This window comes from Macrosteles quadrilineatus, unplaced genomic scaffold, assembly GCF_028750875.1.
Source record: "Macrosteles quadrilineatus isolate MER2022 unplaced genomic scaffold, UCM_ALF_1.0 Scaffold_1__1_contigs__length_201487025, whole genome shotgun sequence".
NCBI lineage: Eukaryota > Metazoa > Arthropoda > Insecta > Hemiptera > Cicadellidae > Macrosteles > Macrosteles quadrilineatus.
The window spans coordinates 3620147-3635632 of record NW_026542594.1 but is presented as its reverse complement, the minus strand read 5'-3'; the positions used below and the strand labels follow the sequence as shown (position 1 = coordinate 3635632).

The 15486-nt window shown below is 35.1% G+C and overlaps 1 protein-coding gene across 4 annotated transcripts in view; it reads right to left on the bottom strand.

Moving 5' to 3' along the window:
* Positions 1-228: 228 nt before the first annotated feature.
* Positions 229-15486, bottom strand: part of LOC129002414 (mushroom body large-type Kenyon cell-specific protein 1-like) — an 85701-nt gene continuing 70443 nt past the window's right edge. For 3 of the 4 annotated variants that reach the window (XM_054430199.1, XM_054430225.1, XM_054430217.1), the window contains exons 3-5: positions 8671-9035; positions 7711-7933; positions 229-7468 (exon numbers count right to left, since the gene is read on the bottom strand). In XM_054430199.1, the coding sequence (XP_054286174.1) occupies positions 5384-7468; positions 7711-7933; positions 8671-9035 (2673 nt within the window). In that variant the 3' untranslated portion in view covers positions 229-5383. The remainder of the gene's footprint in view (positions 7469-7710; positions 7934-8670; positions 9036-15486) is intronic. The other variant, XM_054430207.1, reaches the window with a different exon arrangement.

Genomic DNA, 15486 nt, shown 5'->3' with positions numbered 1-15486 from the left:
TCATTGATTTTTATATTTTGAAATGCTTGAATGTTACAATTTATGTTATGTATTTAAACTGTGAATTAATAAGACCAATTCTACTAGAAAAAGTAACAGTAATGAATCAAGATCGGGCTAATAGTAATAACTTAGCCATACAATAATTAATTATCTGTTGCATGAAAATCAGCAGAATCGGATGATCAATTGAAGGTTATTTGGAACAAAATAAAACTATTGTTTTGTTTATAACTGTTTAATAAGTATGTAAAGTACAATAATAAAAAAATACTTCAGTTTTTATGAAGCAAACATTTTGTCAGTAACTATCACACTTGCAAGGATATGTAACTCTGTCAAGTAAGTGAGAATATTGTGATAAACAAAATACTCCCAACAGCCATCAAGATACAATGTGCAAATGTTCGCCTTAAATTCAGTCCCGAACTAAATTAATTATTTTCAATGTAAAGATAGAAACGATAGATTCTACACATTTTGATTTAATACAACTCATGACATTGATACTAAAAACTCAAATACAGACGTGTTAATAAATTAATTCTACGTCCATCCAAAACAATTGAGTGACTTGTAGTCTTTCTCAATCATACAAATAATATATTTAATTAAAAAAATTAATATTCGTAGATTACTAAATAAGGTACATTAGAGATGGAAATACATAAATCAATTTGCTAAAATTTCATGACAAACTAGGAGAACACATTACACACTTTGATAGCCATTGAGGAGACGGTAAACTACTAACTATTGCATGTTGCAGCTATTGGATAAACTAAACAATTTAATAACTTTTCTATAGCTTTAGTGTTAAGTTTAAGTGTGAACTGGAAAACCTTCAGCTCCTAAGCTTGGTCCCCACTCTATAATCATGAAAGTTGCCTAGATTAATCTTTGCAAGTGTGATTTAAACATAAGTGAGCGAATCGCATACATACTTCAAATCGTCCAAACACTTTCATACCGAATGCACTTGGAAATGGGTCAAAAGTTCAGTCAGTTTAGGACCTGAGGAGGGACTTCGGCTTCATTTTTTAGTATAAATTGTATTTAATTTTTTTTTATTTGTACTTATTTAGAAATAATCATGAAAATATCAACACCGTTTGATGTTGATGGAAAATTTTCAAAACAAGGATTTTCAAATGTATAGTAGCATTGAGTATTCTCGTACATGTATACTCAATGATAGTAGTAAGCTACATATTTTTTCGATTTATAAGCATTTGTTTTGGCATAAGTTAATTTCCATGCAAAAATACAAAGGCTCTAGTAGTTACTTAGTTTGAAAATTATTATCCAAAACTACTTTATTAAAAAAATCTTATAGGCTAAATGCAAGATTTTGAATAAGAACATTTATTGAGTTTAAAAAGATTCGTATGGTCAAAGAGTTATGATAGCATGATATCGCTGATAGTCCCACCTCAAAAAAGAACACAGAATAATTAATCAACAATATTAAACAAGTGTCAAAAATCAATTAAAATATTCTGTTTGTCTAAAATGCCTAAAACCAACTATTAACGTAGTAATATAATAACAAAAGTGAAAATTGAAACCGAATGTAGCTTTAGCGGTTGCAGTCTCGTATTCCTAGGCTAACAATCTAACTGGGCTAGGTATATAAACTGCTCACATCAACAAAGAGCAGTTGAACACAGGTTTTGATCATTAAGTAGAGTGTATTTTACATGGTATACAGGCATGCCAGCATTATAAATTAAAAATATAAACAAATATACATCTTAATTTGTTTTGTTATATACATTTCGATTCACATGTAATGAGTACCACGTAGTTTTAATAAAGTTTGTTTTCTATATTTAAAAAAAAATTGTGTACTGGTTCTTTAAAGTTACTTTACTTGTGTATAGTTATTCGGTTTTTACTGATTCAAACAAGTTTTATCTTACAGCCAAACACAGTTCCATATGTATAACAATACCTTCTTTGTTAAGTAGTATTTTACATTCACCCTTCTTTAAAATAATGCTAATTTCATCATCACAAACGAAAAACATGTTTTTGATTGTTTTAAATTATAAATAATTGTTAAGATATATTTTAAAAACAATTAAAATGAAAAATATGGAACCTCACATTATATTTGTTTACATTTAATCAAATAACACAAGAAATGTTTTTATTTTATAAAATAAAAACAAATTGTCATACAAATAATAGTTGTCATCAGCTAAAGGAATTTAATAATCATAACAATCATTCTCATTCTATTAGAATTTAAGAATTTATTCATAACAAATCTCATTGGGGCATAACAGACAATGTTACGAATGCTTAATTGGTATTAAATCGAATGTCAGTTTAAATTTAATAAAATAATGTTATTCTAAACTGTTGATACGTCAGTGTATAGTAAGTTAGAAATATTATCCAAACTTTAGCTGAGAACTGTACAACAGTTTCCTGTTACCTTGGAAAAATGGCACAATCTTAACTGTTTTGACTAACCAGACAAAAGAAGGCATGTTAAAATATAAAAACATCAGAGATCTTAAAAATAAAACACGGTATAAAAACAAATTACTAGTCAATCTTAACTAACAGACAGCTCAGTTTCCTTCAATTACATACTGATATAGATTAACTAGTTTAAAACAAATTAACAACACAACACATCGCTTATAAAGATTTCTAGTTTACAAGAACACCGGGGTACTGCGATAATCAACAACAACAACAAATATATCACATTCATAAAAACTTCACACGATAATAATGAAAATAACCAAACTGAAATACGTACAAGCATTGCACAGTTAAAGTATACGGCAAAAACTTAACTATCTGTCTGTAAAAATACGCGCACACGGGCACACACACATACACGTGGTCGAGGAGCCATTGAAATGCATATCGGAATCATAAATGTACATCTGAGTCTGTAAAGCGCGTATACGCACTTTGTCTGATAAAAACAACTTATCGCCTATATAGGAAAGAAATACTGGGTAAAATGTCCGGCCGAATGCGGAATGTAAGCAGAGCGGAGGCTTGCAGGCTGTAGGCTGTATCTAGGAATGTGTTGTACCGACTATGCTGTCACTGTCACTGTCCACTGGATATGTAGGGTCTGTCACTTGGCTATCCTAGGTTATGTACTGTCTAACGTTCTATCCACATTTCCAAATCATTCTTACAAAATAAAACACACACATTTTGTTAGTAAATGTTAAGGCAATGTCGTATTTCACCATCCCAACAGTTGTATTCATTAAAAAGATAATTGAACCCCTATGGAATAATGGTCAAACATTGTATGTAATCTGAATTAAAGTAAATGTCTTGTTACATTGAAAGGAAGAATATAGGACGAGAGTTAATGGCCAAATGTTATAAAAACTAAATTAGCAAAGGTCACTTCGAACATCAAATTATGTGGTTGAACATGTCATAATACAAAGAATGCACTATCATTTTGGTCCCAAAAATATAAACTGTTTAATTACAGTGATAGTAAAAAGAAAGTATGGGGATAACATTAAAAGTAACATGAGCTAAAGTGACAAGTTGATAAATGTATTCATCCTTAGATATACGACTAACTCAGTTGATATGTTTGTATTTTGATGTAATTTAAAGCCTATACGACGTATGCTACAAATCATTGATCATCGTTCTTATTCCTAAAAGAAATTCTACCATAGATCAAACCGTTAGTCTATAGTTCTACTTTTGAAACAATATTTTTCAAATCTGTTATACCATCATAAGTACTAATACTTGTTTTTATTAATAAGGACACACAAGGGTTACTGTATGGGCTTAAAGTGAACTATTATTATCTAAAGGCTATTCCTTGCATATAAAAATAATACTTGTCTTCTTAGAGTATTACGATTTTGTAAAATGAAAATAAAGTATTTGGTCTTGTATAAAAAAACCTAACTACATTCGATATGAAGATTACAATTGACTGAACGTATTTTCTAATATAACCAATACATTAAGTAAATAAGGGAATGCCATTAAATCTTAGAAGTAAAATAAGGTATACAAATTAAATGCATTTTAACAAGATTGAAAATGTGGATAGACTCAGCTTATAGGTTCTTTTAAATATGTACAGACATTCATACAGAGCAAAATACACATTATCATCCTAATTGCACTTCAGTTTCATGATTGGGTAAAAAATTTAAAAGATTCACAAATTGGTATAATTTATCAGTACCATAAAATTCATTACCTATTCTAAATTTAAAGATATGGATAGAGAAAATATACATCAAATTTGGAATCATCACAGATAGTCAAAATCATTTGGAGATGCCCAAGATTTTGGAATATTTTTTCTGAACTTTTAATAAAACATCAAAGCAGCATTTACAAATTTAAAAAAAATCACGTTTTGAGTAAACGTGCACCATCAATCACACTAAAATATTTCACATTAATACAAAAAGACCCCTCCTTAAATTGTACACTGAACACATTCTTTCTTATGATAAATAGTATATAAATACAACATTGACAAGACCACATGGATTAGTGTCAGATATTATGTAGTTACTGTATATGTAGTTAATGACGATAATGACATTTACGGACAGCCAGAAGAAAGGTGAAGAAATCTTTTACATCAAATTTACAAAATTATATTTTAGAACATGTACTTGCGTCATACTGTAATATCTGCTTTGAACTTCTTGGGGAGCTCCAGATGGGTATTATACTACATAAATAGTCTCAGATTTGAATAGAAAAGATATATGCAAATATGTGATAAACCGTAATATATCTGTAATTGTTAACTTTTAAACACATATCACACTTCCAAACCTGGATACACACAAAAATGCATTTCCAAAAAAGCTTTAGAAAGAAGCATATTTTAAACTTTACGCTAGAAATATAAGCACATTGCATGAATCACGGATAATATTTTTAAACACATTAAAGTAGAAGTTTAGTTTCATTTGATATTTACGACTAGAATAAGATAAATTTGGTAATATAATAAATTTATAATATTATGCATAATCTTCAACATTTACTTAAGTTTCAAAAACATGCTTATTTCTCATTAAGTTGAATTTCTCCATTGTATTACCTCTATTTCATGTTTGATGTTAGTCGATAAAGAAATAAATTTCTACAGTGCACTCAATTTAGATTTAGCAACAAGGCGATTGTCAGAAGACGTAAATATAACAGAATTATGGTAATAAAATTCAGTATAAATACAAAACTAATCGAAACCGTAACGTTTTCATATGAAAATGTTCTAAACAAACTATCGAATAATAACAGACAGCCCATTAAACTAAATTTAGAGACAACACATAATCAGTACATCAAGGTGTATTACCTTAAATTCATTAATGACATTTTATCAGTCTCAAAACAAGATCTATGTCTCTCCTTCGAGTTTTACTCTTTTTATCGTATGGTTACTATCACAGGCACTTTCATCGGCATTATCAGTTTTTATGTTAGAATCTTCTGTATTTATATCGGATTCCTTTTTCACTTCTGCTCGCAGTGTAGGATCTAAGTCTTCAGGCTCTTGATCCTTCACTTCAACTTTTACAGAGTCTTGGGGAACGGGGGAAGAATCTTCACTAGGTCGTTTTTGATTGTTTGCTCTCTTGGTTGTCTCCTCATCAGAACTGCTTGGCTCTGCCTTGGGTAGTGGAGCCATTCTACTGTTTCGACATAGTTGGTCCAACAAGGCCTTGTTGGACATGTCTTCAGGACGCTTCATCTCTCCTTCTTTCACTTTTGCAGACAATCCTGATTCTAAGCTAGATCGGATTATTCCATCTAAAAAGCTTCCATTTGCACCTGTACCGTCATAGAGAGTTTCAGCTAACTCTCTTGCTGTTTTTCCTAGTGTGGGGGGAGGACTTAGTGGCGTTCTAGCTGAGTCTTCCTGAAGTCTTTGGATCATTTGAGATGCAAAGAAGTGATCAGGAGTAGGTTGAAAGCTTGGATTTCTAGGATATTCCATTGGGATATGGGGAAAAGGATTTGGAGCCCAGAAAGGAAAGGGAGGTGTTGCACTATATGGTAGAGAAGGATCAAATATAGGAGGCATCTTCAAACCATTAGGGGCTGTGGGTAAAGGGGTTTGAGGGGTGAATGGCGTTTTAAGCGGTTTTGATGTAGGTAACAATTTACACTTATCAGAGGCGTTGATGGCTGGAGATATTCTAGCAGCAATAGGATCTTCTTTAAGCTTAATTTCCTCTTGAACTGATTTAGGCTCTCTTTTTCTTGGCCTCATTAAATGCCTCTCCTTTACTTTGTACTCCAATGTTGAATGGGGAACACCATAATATGACCCCGCCCTATGAACACTCATTTCCCCTCTTTGAACAGCTCGCACTGCTTCAACTAAACTGTCCCTATCATAATTTCTATATTTTCCTCTTTTAGGCCTAGTTCCTTTCCCTCCGGATGTTGTGCCCGAGTTGGTTCCACTTGTGGGTGGCTTTGAAGTTGGCGTATGGTGCAGTTTTCTGTCATCAACATGATTGTTATTGTGATTCCTCATAATAGGAGAACTACATCCAAGGGCTTGAGAAAAATCTGCTCTCCTGTAATGATCTAACCCATGAGGTGTATGAGGAAGATGATGTAAGTCTGTAGGCTGTTGGAACTTTTGACTAATGCTCTTAGCTATGACATCTTTCAAACTAACACTAATGCCTTTTCCAATCGAAGTAGGGGACGAAGATTCACTTCTGCCAGCACTTATAGGAGGAGAAATTACTGAATGCTGACTAGATTCCCCTATTTTCACTCCTAAAGGAAACATCGAATGATCTCCCGGGCTGTTTTTAGGGACTGGTTTAAAGGACGGAATTCTTAATATCACATTTGGTGGTGTTCCCGAACCGGATGTTTCATCATCCTGGGCAATGCTGGAAGACGGGCCAGGCTCCCCAAGACGTGATCCGTTCATAAAACTTCTGTCTTTTTTCTGCTGTTCTTCCTGTATAAGTCTCTCTTCAAGCATCATTCTTCTTACTAACTCCAGATGAGACATTTTTAAGTCATTTTGTGATTCTGTTGGGCTTCTCTGAGGAGGAGAATTCCTACTACCCATCGTAAAAGGGTTCACGGTTCCCAAAGGGTTCGCGCCTAGTAAACGATTGATGTACGGTCCCAATGCCGAATGGTCCAGTCCATTCAACAATTCTGAAGACAGTGGAGGAGGATACATGGGGTACACCGGGGGTGACGACGATCCATCTTCTTTTTTGTCCGAAAAGGTCTTATTCCCATGTTGTAAAAGTGTTCTTAACGAATCCGTCCCAGGAAACCCTCCACTTTCACTCGAAAGTCTTATAAAGTCCTCTATTGAGATGATTGGCCTCATGAGAGCCTTCTCAACCTCGCGCTCTTCTTCTGCACCAGAGTCTTTGTCATCATCATCTTCTTGATCATCGTCATCTTTGTCTCCTAGCAGAGCCCTAGCTTTTGCTGCCACCTGGGAACAAAATGTGCCATCGTTTTAAACTAATTTAACCATTAGTATTATTTTATATTTAAACTAAACTACTCAATCAATGACGTTTGACCGTCCAATAAATATATATTTGATATTTATTTGATTCAATTTATTAAGGTCTTAATGCAGTGCTCTTCATTTGTCATATTATCCTTTCGCTTAAATATATATTTTTACTATTAAGTATTGTATACGGTATTTGATTTGTTGCTGATGATTACCTGTTCTGGGCTGACAAGGTGCGAGTCCCGCTCTCGCTCCATGGCCAGCTTGTACACCTTGTTCCTGAGAGTGGACCTCGGGATGCCGTAGATGACCGCCGCTCGCCGAGTGCCCAGTTTGCCACTCTGTATGTCCCGCAGCGCCGCCTGTAGCTCGTCCTCCGTGTATGTGCGTCGCCCCGCCACCGCGCTCAGTCGCGGCTTCGCTCTGAAATCAATCAAACTGCTTTACCTACTAAAGGCACACTTACAACGCACATAACGTATTCTAATAACTTTGTTGAGTATTTTTCCCCAAGAGTTTCTTTGCTACAAAGTGTTTTGTAGCTGGTAATAATAAAGCTGTTACTACAAGTATTACATGGCCACTTCCATTCATAAGTATCCATGAGTATAGCAATATTAATGAGTAGCTCCCTAATTATAAGCTCAAATTCTTTAATAATTTAACCATAAACTCGAACTGTATCTGAAAAATATCTTAAGCTCTTGTGTGTTAAACTGAACGCATAAACCATAGAATGTGGTGTTTTATTTACTTGATGCTAAAACTTGTAACTGGCAACCAACACATTTCGTGACAATTACATAGCATTTCCGCCAAAGTTATACAATCAACAGAGCTTCAATTACGTTCACTCTATGAAACCAATTATTTATTGAACAAAAGATCCCAAAAGAATCTACGTGTTTAAATTAACATTCACATTCAAGTTTATTCCAATATGGCATATTACGATGATTGTTATAAACTTATTTCAGTACTGTATGTGTTCAAACATGAATAAGATAAGCATAAGTCATTATTTGTTATGTGTATATAACTTTAAAATAAGCTTTTGTTGTAAGCCAACTAATTCTTAAAACTGGTAAAAATGTATGTTTATTTAATTTCAGAATAATTTGTAGTTTCTTCAGTAAATATGATAAAACCTTTTATATATATCGAGTGTTACTTACTTATACAGCCTGTTGATAGCGGCCGGCACCTTGAGGCTAGGGGAGGGTACGAGCCGCTGCAGGCTGGGCGGCGTGTCCGGGGACGGCTCTGCGGGGGCGGCGGGGGGTGGTGACTTGGAGACGGAGCTCTTGCTGAGGTCCAGAGGCTGTTCGGAGGTGCCAGGTTTGGGCGGCTCGGGTCCCAGGTACCAGGGGAAGGGCGGGTAGAGGGCGGCGGGTGGCTTCCCCTGACTGAGGGCGGCTACGGCGGCCAGGCTGGCGGCCATGGAGTTGGCTACACTCTCCAGCGTGGTCATGGCGGGGGCGGGGGTAGGACTGCTGTCTTCTGTCACACTACTGCTCACGCTACCTGCAGACGCCGGTCGCTACAACACAAATACCATCACTCATAACCATCCACAACAAAGCATCAATACAGTAATGTTTTGTTTTATTACACCACTATATTTGTCTCTAACTGTGCCAATTCATTTCATTAGTCTACTATATCTGCGTTGCCTCTTGTCACGCTTCCGAGTAAAAAAGTCGCCAACAGATAACAGTTAATCTGGCACACGATCTGTGGGGCGGGTCGATGCGATGGTCCCCTCGGACCACAGAGTTTGGGTACTTTTCACAAGGGGCGGGGGTGGGGGCGGGGGACTCGCGTGTGCAAAAAAGGCTATCAACTTACGTGGGACACACGGAGGGTTGTTTATTAATGAGCTGCTGCGGCTATACCGCTTCACCCCACCTGCGACATTTGGCAAACAATATGCAACTGCACGGTGTATTGGATAGTTTGTGACTATGGGTGGGCCTTTGTGAAAGAGGATGAGCTCATTCGTTGATTCGCATGCATCATCATCGTCATCATCCTGTTGTTTGTGAACAATATCTCATCGAAGAAGCCAATTAATTATTAACTGTCATAAAACAGCATTAACATTTATCTTGTTGGTGGACTGTCCATAGGCTACTCACTACTAATGTGAGGGCTCATCTTCACAGTATATATAAGGAAGAAACAAACACAATAATAAACCCTTTACAGTAGTTAAACTAAAATGTATTTATTGGTTTAATCACTCTAACTCTCCTTATCTAGTATCACCCCTATCACGACACAAAAAAAAATTGATCATAAAAGGAGGAAACAGTGAGGTTAAACGATAATGGGGAAAACTTAAAATGACTTGTGAAATTAAAAACTTAAAAAGGTTTTTGTGAAATCTCGTTCTCATTAAATCTTACATTATAATATTTATTAGAATCTTATGAGAATAATGCTTATATATCAAGAGATTGCATGTGTATTACAATGCTCTGTATTTGTTTGTATTATTTTTTTAAGTTTTTTTTTGTCAGAAATGTGTGTATTGAAACAAAATATTTCTTATTATAGTATTTTTAGTTTTATTTTAACTTTAGAAGTAAAAACTAGGAGCGGTTTTTAAGAATACGAAATTCAATTTTAAGCTTGTATCTGTGAGAGTGCACGGCGTGCTTGAGGTGTAAAACACCTCAGCGGCGGCGGCGGCGGCGGCCAGCACCATGCGAGAGCTCATATACATTTACAACGACAGCTAATCCATGCCGGACCTATAACTCAACCTATTCTTTCGCAACGCCGCATCCATATGGTACAAACTTCCCACGCTTGTACCCTCCAACAGAGTTGCCCCACTTTACCTCAATACAACTCCACTTTAGATGAAAAAGTGAAAAAATAATATTGAGTCACTAAGTAAACTCAATAAGCCATGATTGACACCCTAACTAGGGTTTCCATATTGTTTACACTAAACTACTACGGGAAACTAAATATAAGTTAATAATAAAAAAATATATAAATATAAAAGTATAAAGCAATGTTCTACATATATCATTATCACAATAGCTATTGTGACTTCTTTTCAAGTAAGAAATGTAATATTTTAAAATAGTTTTATAGAACTATGATCATTGTAATTTAAAATTCAACAATAGGCTATATTTTATATTTCTAGGAAGAAAGTTAATTTAGTTATTTTTCAGTTTCAGGTACATCTGACTTCCTATAGAGCACCCCTCCCAAAACTGGTACCTGCCCAAAAAAGTACTGCATCACATAAAAAAAAACAACTAATGGAAAACGTAAAGTTTATCAGGGCGAGTTCAGACACATTTACCACTTAATTCCCTATACGATTGGGGAAAGATTGAAAACTTTGTGTACTAATACACTGTAGATTGATTTGTAGAGAAGAAAAACAGCCTCATGTTTGTAGACAAGCAATAACGTGTGATGTCCCGTGCCACCTGCTGTCTGTCACATTGACAGTTTCTCTACGGATCAGTTTAATATAGGTAATTAAACGGAATGTAATTATAGTATATACAGCGATGAATTAATGCACACTGCCTCACTGATCATGCATGCGCAATCATTTCCTTAATGCAACCGTAATATACAGTTCGTTATTCGATTAATGGCAAGTTTGTACGACTGGGGATTGAACATGTATCGTCCAGTGACAAATGCTATATGTTAACAGTAATGTGATGACAGACAAACGACATTATGTGCTTTCACGCATCCGATGCTTCCGAAAGGGATAATGTACCGTGTGTATTTGATTATTGTGTAGATTAATGATGTTCTCATGATATATCCTAAGGGAAGTTGGGGTTTTATTCGTCACGTACATATTAAAATTCGTTTTTCAACTTTTAAGCGCTCTTTATCAGATGTGAAAACGCCGTTTAAACGTGCTGGATTGATTACACAGGGGAATAAAAACACAGGAAACCTGCAGACGAAGTGAGTTTTTTTCATTTATCTGGTTGGATTATTACCAAAATATTCCCTGAGAATCGTCAGATTTATTTCTTGTATAAATAAAATTAATTTTAATGAATACTTAGGTTTTCGCAAAAGGGTGTGTATTTTTTAGGAAACAGATATGTCAGATTTTATCAAAATGATCTCTAAACAAGCAAACTACAACAGCTTATTTTATTCTCCATAAAAAAAAAACATTAATATATTAAATTCTCAGTTTTTATTTTTATAAGGCGTACAATTAATAACGCTTTTGCAAACTAATATTTTTTCTTGCTAAGCTTTACAAAATTGTTGAAAAATAAATTGAAAATTGTTGAAAAATAAATTGAAAATTTTTACTTTTAAGGTGTCAAAAATGCGATGAACTAATTTTTAGACCGAAACCGGACTCATAAAACTCTGCTTTTATAGTCAAATCATACTGGTTCTCTAAAGCATTCGAATTAACGTGAAATTGTACGTTTTAGCGAATTTCCCATATAAGCTATTACCGTCGTACTCATAAAATAGAATAGAGTAGAATAGAATAGAATATATGTGTCCGTTAGCACAATAACTCGAACAAAAATTACCCGATTTTTGAACCAGCATGAACGGACTATGGGAGCGAGGGTTAATAGCGGGTTTTATGGGGTAAAAATTGGCTTTTTCCATTTTTGACCCAAAAAACATAAAACTTTTCAATTTCTTTCTAAACCACTTTGTAGAGCTTAGAAAAAAAATTAGTATATTGAAGCGTCATTATGCACCTAATAGCTACGGAAAAAATTCCAAAAAGTTGTTAATTTAAAATTCCCATGTTATTTTTATGGACAATAAGTAAACTGTTGTAGTTTGCTTGTTTATGAGCATGTTTTGATCAAATTCGGAAAATGCATTCATATCTTACCAAACTATTAACATAAAAAATACACTTTTTTACCCTCCCTATTGCATTAAACCTAAGTACTCGTTAAACTAATTAGGCCTATATTTAAATAGGGAACAAAAATGTGATATTTTTAAGGAGACATTTTAGTGTTAATCTAATCCGGCAAATGGAAATTAGTTTAGTCTGCAGGTTTGATGTGGCGGGGGTATTTACTAAATTGTATGGAAATCGGAAGATATTTACTCGAATTATCGTGCTAATGGGCGAATATTTGATATTTGTATAATATGTACGAAGTTGAACGGTTGGTGTTTTTTGCCTCTGGGGACATTACAACGAAAAAGTAAATCGATTACGAGTCTTTTTCCTACCATGAGACTTGCGGTAACAAATTATTCACTATTTTATAGGGAATGCTCAACAATTTTCCTTAAATCCTATACGATATAAGATCGTATGGTCAGCCTTTTGTTTGTTTTTTACCCGACAGTCAAGTATTTTAAATATTTGTCTAGTGAATCCCTGGGTACGTAATACCATAGATAAAACATACTCCAATACACAAGATTAAAACTGCTCTAACTCGCACTAGACAATTTTTAGCCTCCCGAAAACGTCTTGTCTGATTCAGCGTTAGGTTTGGTCACACGAAATACAATCCCTACGTGTACATTCATTCTATCTGGCTGGTCTTACCCAGGTTTTAAGGTTTTTACTAACACTTTTGGTAACAGAGACAATGTACCAGTGTCCTCTATGATAATGAGCAGTCCTTAAACCCGTTCAGTTGCAAAGTCACCAAAGACACATATATACCTAGTTGTTTATCGGGTGTTACACTACTGTCTTTTATATATTTAAATGATGACACAGTACAGACCTGTTCATCGATCAGTGACGTCACTGTGACAGGCCCCGGAAACCCAGCTTGGCCTTGACGAGCTTTTCATCAGAATTTTCCAACATTACTCATACTGTAATACATGGGAGGCCAATTCCGGGATGAAAGAAAATTATGTTAAAAACGCTACAAGTACTTGACGACATCATATGATTTACAGAAAACAGGATTTTAATGCAGGATCCCTAAGAAATTGCTTTGGTGATAATTGTTCTCCTTGTGACTTCAAAATTCACCATTTCCTGGTAAAATGATAAGTTCCTATATTATATTAATTATATTATAATAACACTAGGACTAAACTTTATTCAATAGAATACTGAATACCACAATGACAAAAAGTTACAAAATATAAGGTATATTTTAGTAAATATTTGTATGTTATTTTACAAGTGTGCTTAGAGTATCTTCAACATCATAAGTTTTATATTCGAGGTATAGATAACTTGTTGAAATATTGACCCAAAAGCTGGGATAAATTTTTCAGCAATCTAAGATATCAAGGGGTTTGAAATCTGTACAAATCACGCATAAATCAAGTTTGGTAGAATATTTCATTCCAAACATAAATGAAAATCAATATCTGGTATATTACTACATTCCTGGGTATTTGTGCGGTCTACCAAATTGTAAATCCAAATCCACAGTACAGGGTCACTACAGCAATGCTATACACGCACATTGCAATGTTTTGTACAGTCTACCCTACCAAACTGTAAATCAAAATCCACAGTACAGGGTCACTACAGCTATGGTATACACGCACATTGCAATGTTTTGTACGGTCTACCAAACTGTAAATCCAAATCCACAGTACAGGGTCAATACAGCTATGGTATACACGCACATTGCAATGTTTTGTACGGTCTACCAAACTGTAAATCCAAATCCACAGCACAGGGTCACTACAGCAATGCTATACACGTACATTGCAATGTTTTGTACGGTCTACCAAACTGTAAATCCAAATCCACAGTACAGGGTCGCCATAGCTATGCGATTGCAACTCATGCATGTTTAATTGCCATTAATTTATAACTCTTTGTGATGCCGCCGAGGCTAGTTGAGTTGCATTGCAGTGTAGATAGGCTGACCTTTGTCCGAAGGCCGCCTAGTCCTAGTCCTAGTCCTAGCCGTTGGTCGTGACTATACAGGACTATCGCATGGGTAATACATGGCAGGAGCTACCGAACGGGCAACTAGGACAGGAGGTCGACACGAGGGAAGGCAAAAACCGTCAACTCCCAGATGTTACGAACAAGGGGACAGGGCGAATGAATTGCATCCGCTGTAATGTGAAAACTGTAACATCAATTGCAGCCTGACCATGGTAAATCAATTTACACAAGCTTCGTTAGTGCAAATAAATGATAAATGTAGCATTACGTAACTGGCGAGACTCAACTACTAGTAAGGTCAGGCGGAGTATGGCTCTTTGGTGTGAAGTTTAGGTGTATTAATGAACACAGAGGTAATTGCTGGTTGTTTTAATTGCCTATAGGTAAACCGTGAATATTGTCCAAGCCTGGTCAGTGAAGACACATTTGGTATAAACTAGGTCCACAGGTTTAGTAAATAGAGTTATGTCAGAACCGATGGGACCCGGGGATTGGAGGGACCGAGTATTAAATTTATCATTGTCTTTGGTCAAATAAATAGGTAACCATTGTTAATGAATAATTTCTTACGTTGTAATATTAATAATAAATAAACCAAAGCTACACAATGTTAAAACAGTCCAGAGTTTAATAGATTGGAATCTTTTGACTGTATTTTTTTTTTTAAGTGGGCAGTCTGTAAATTTATAAGAGTAAATTTCATGTTTTATTACGACTACGTTTTGGTTGTACTGTGTATCGTGGTTTCTAAACAAAATTGAAACTGATGAACTTGCGTACCTTTGCAAGCTTTAATTATTCTACAGATCCATATTCCTTATTTCATTTGGTTAGTGATGAAACATGTAAATGCTTCAAACGCAGTAAAGAAATCTGTAAAGAAGACGAGTGAACTGAGTCGCCAATACTATTAGTATAATAGCCACTGGCGCCTGGGTGTTAATAGTATTGTAAACTGCAACTAGGCTAGTACATGGAGTGGCAAGTTGATCCGCCTAATGTAAAAGTGTGCTCGACTCAACAATGTACAGGCGAAACTGAGACTACAGACTTGATAACACTTGTTCTGAATCAGGAGAATCATTGACAGTCCTTAATAGAAGCTGAATGTCACGTTAAA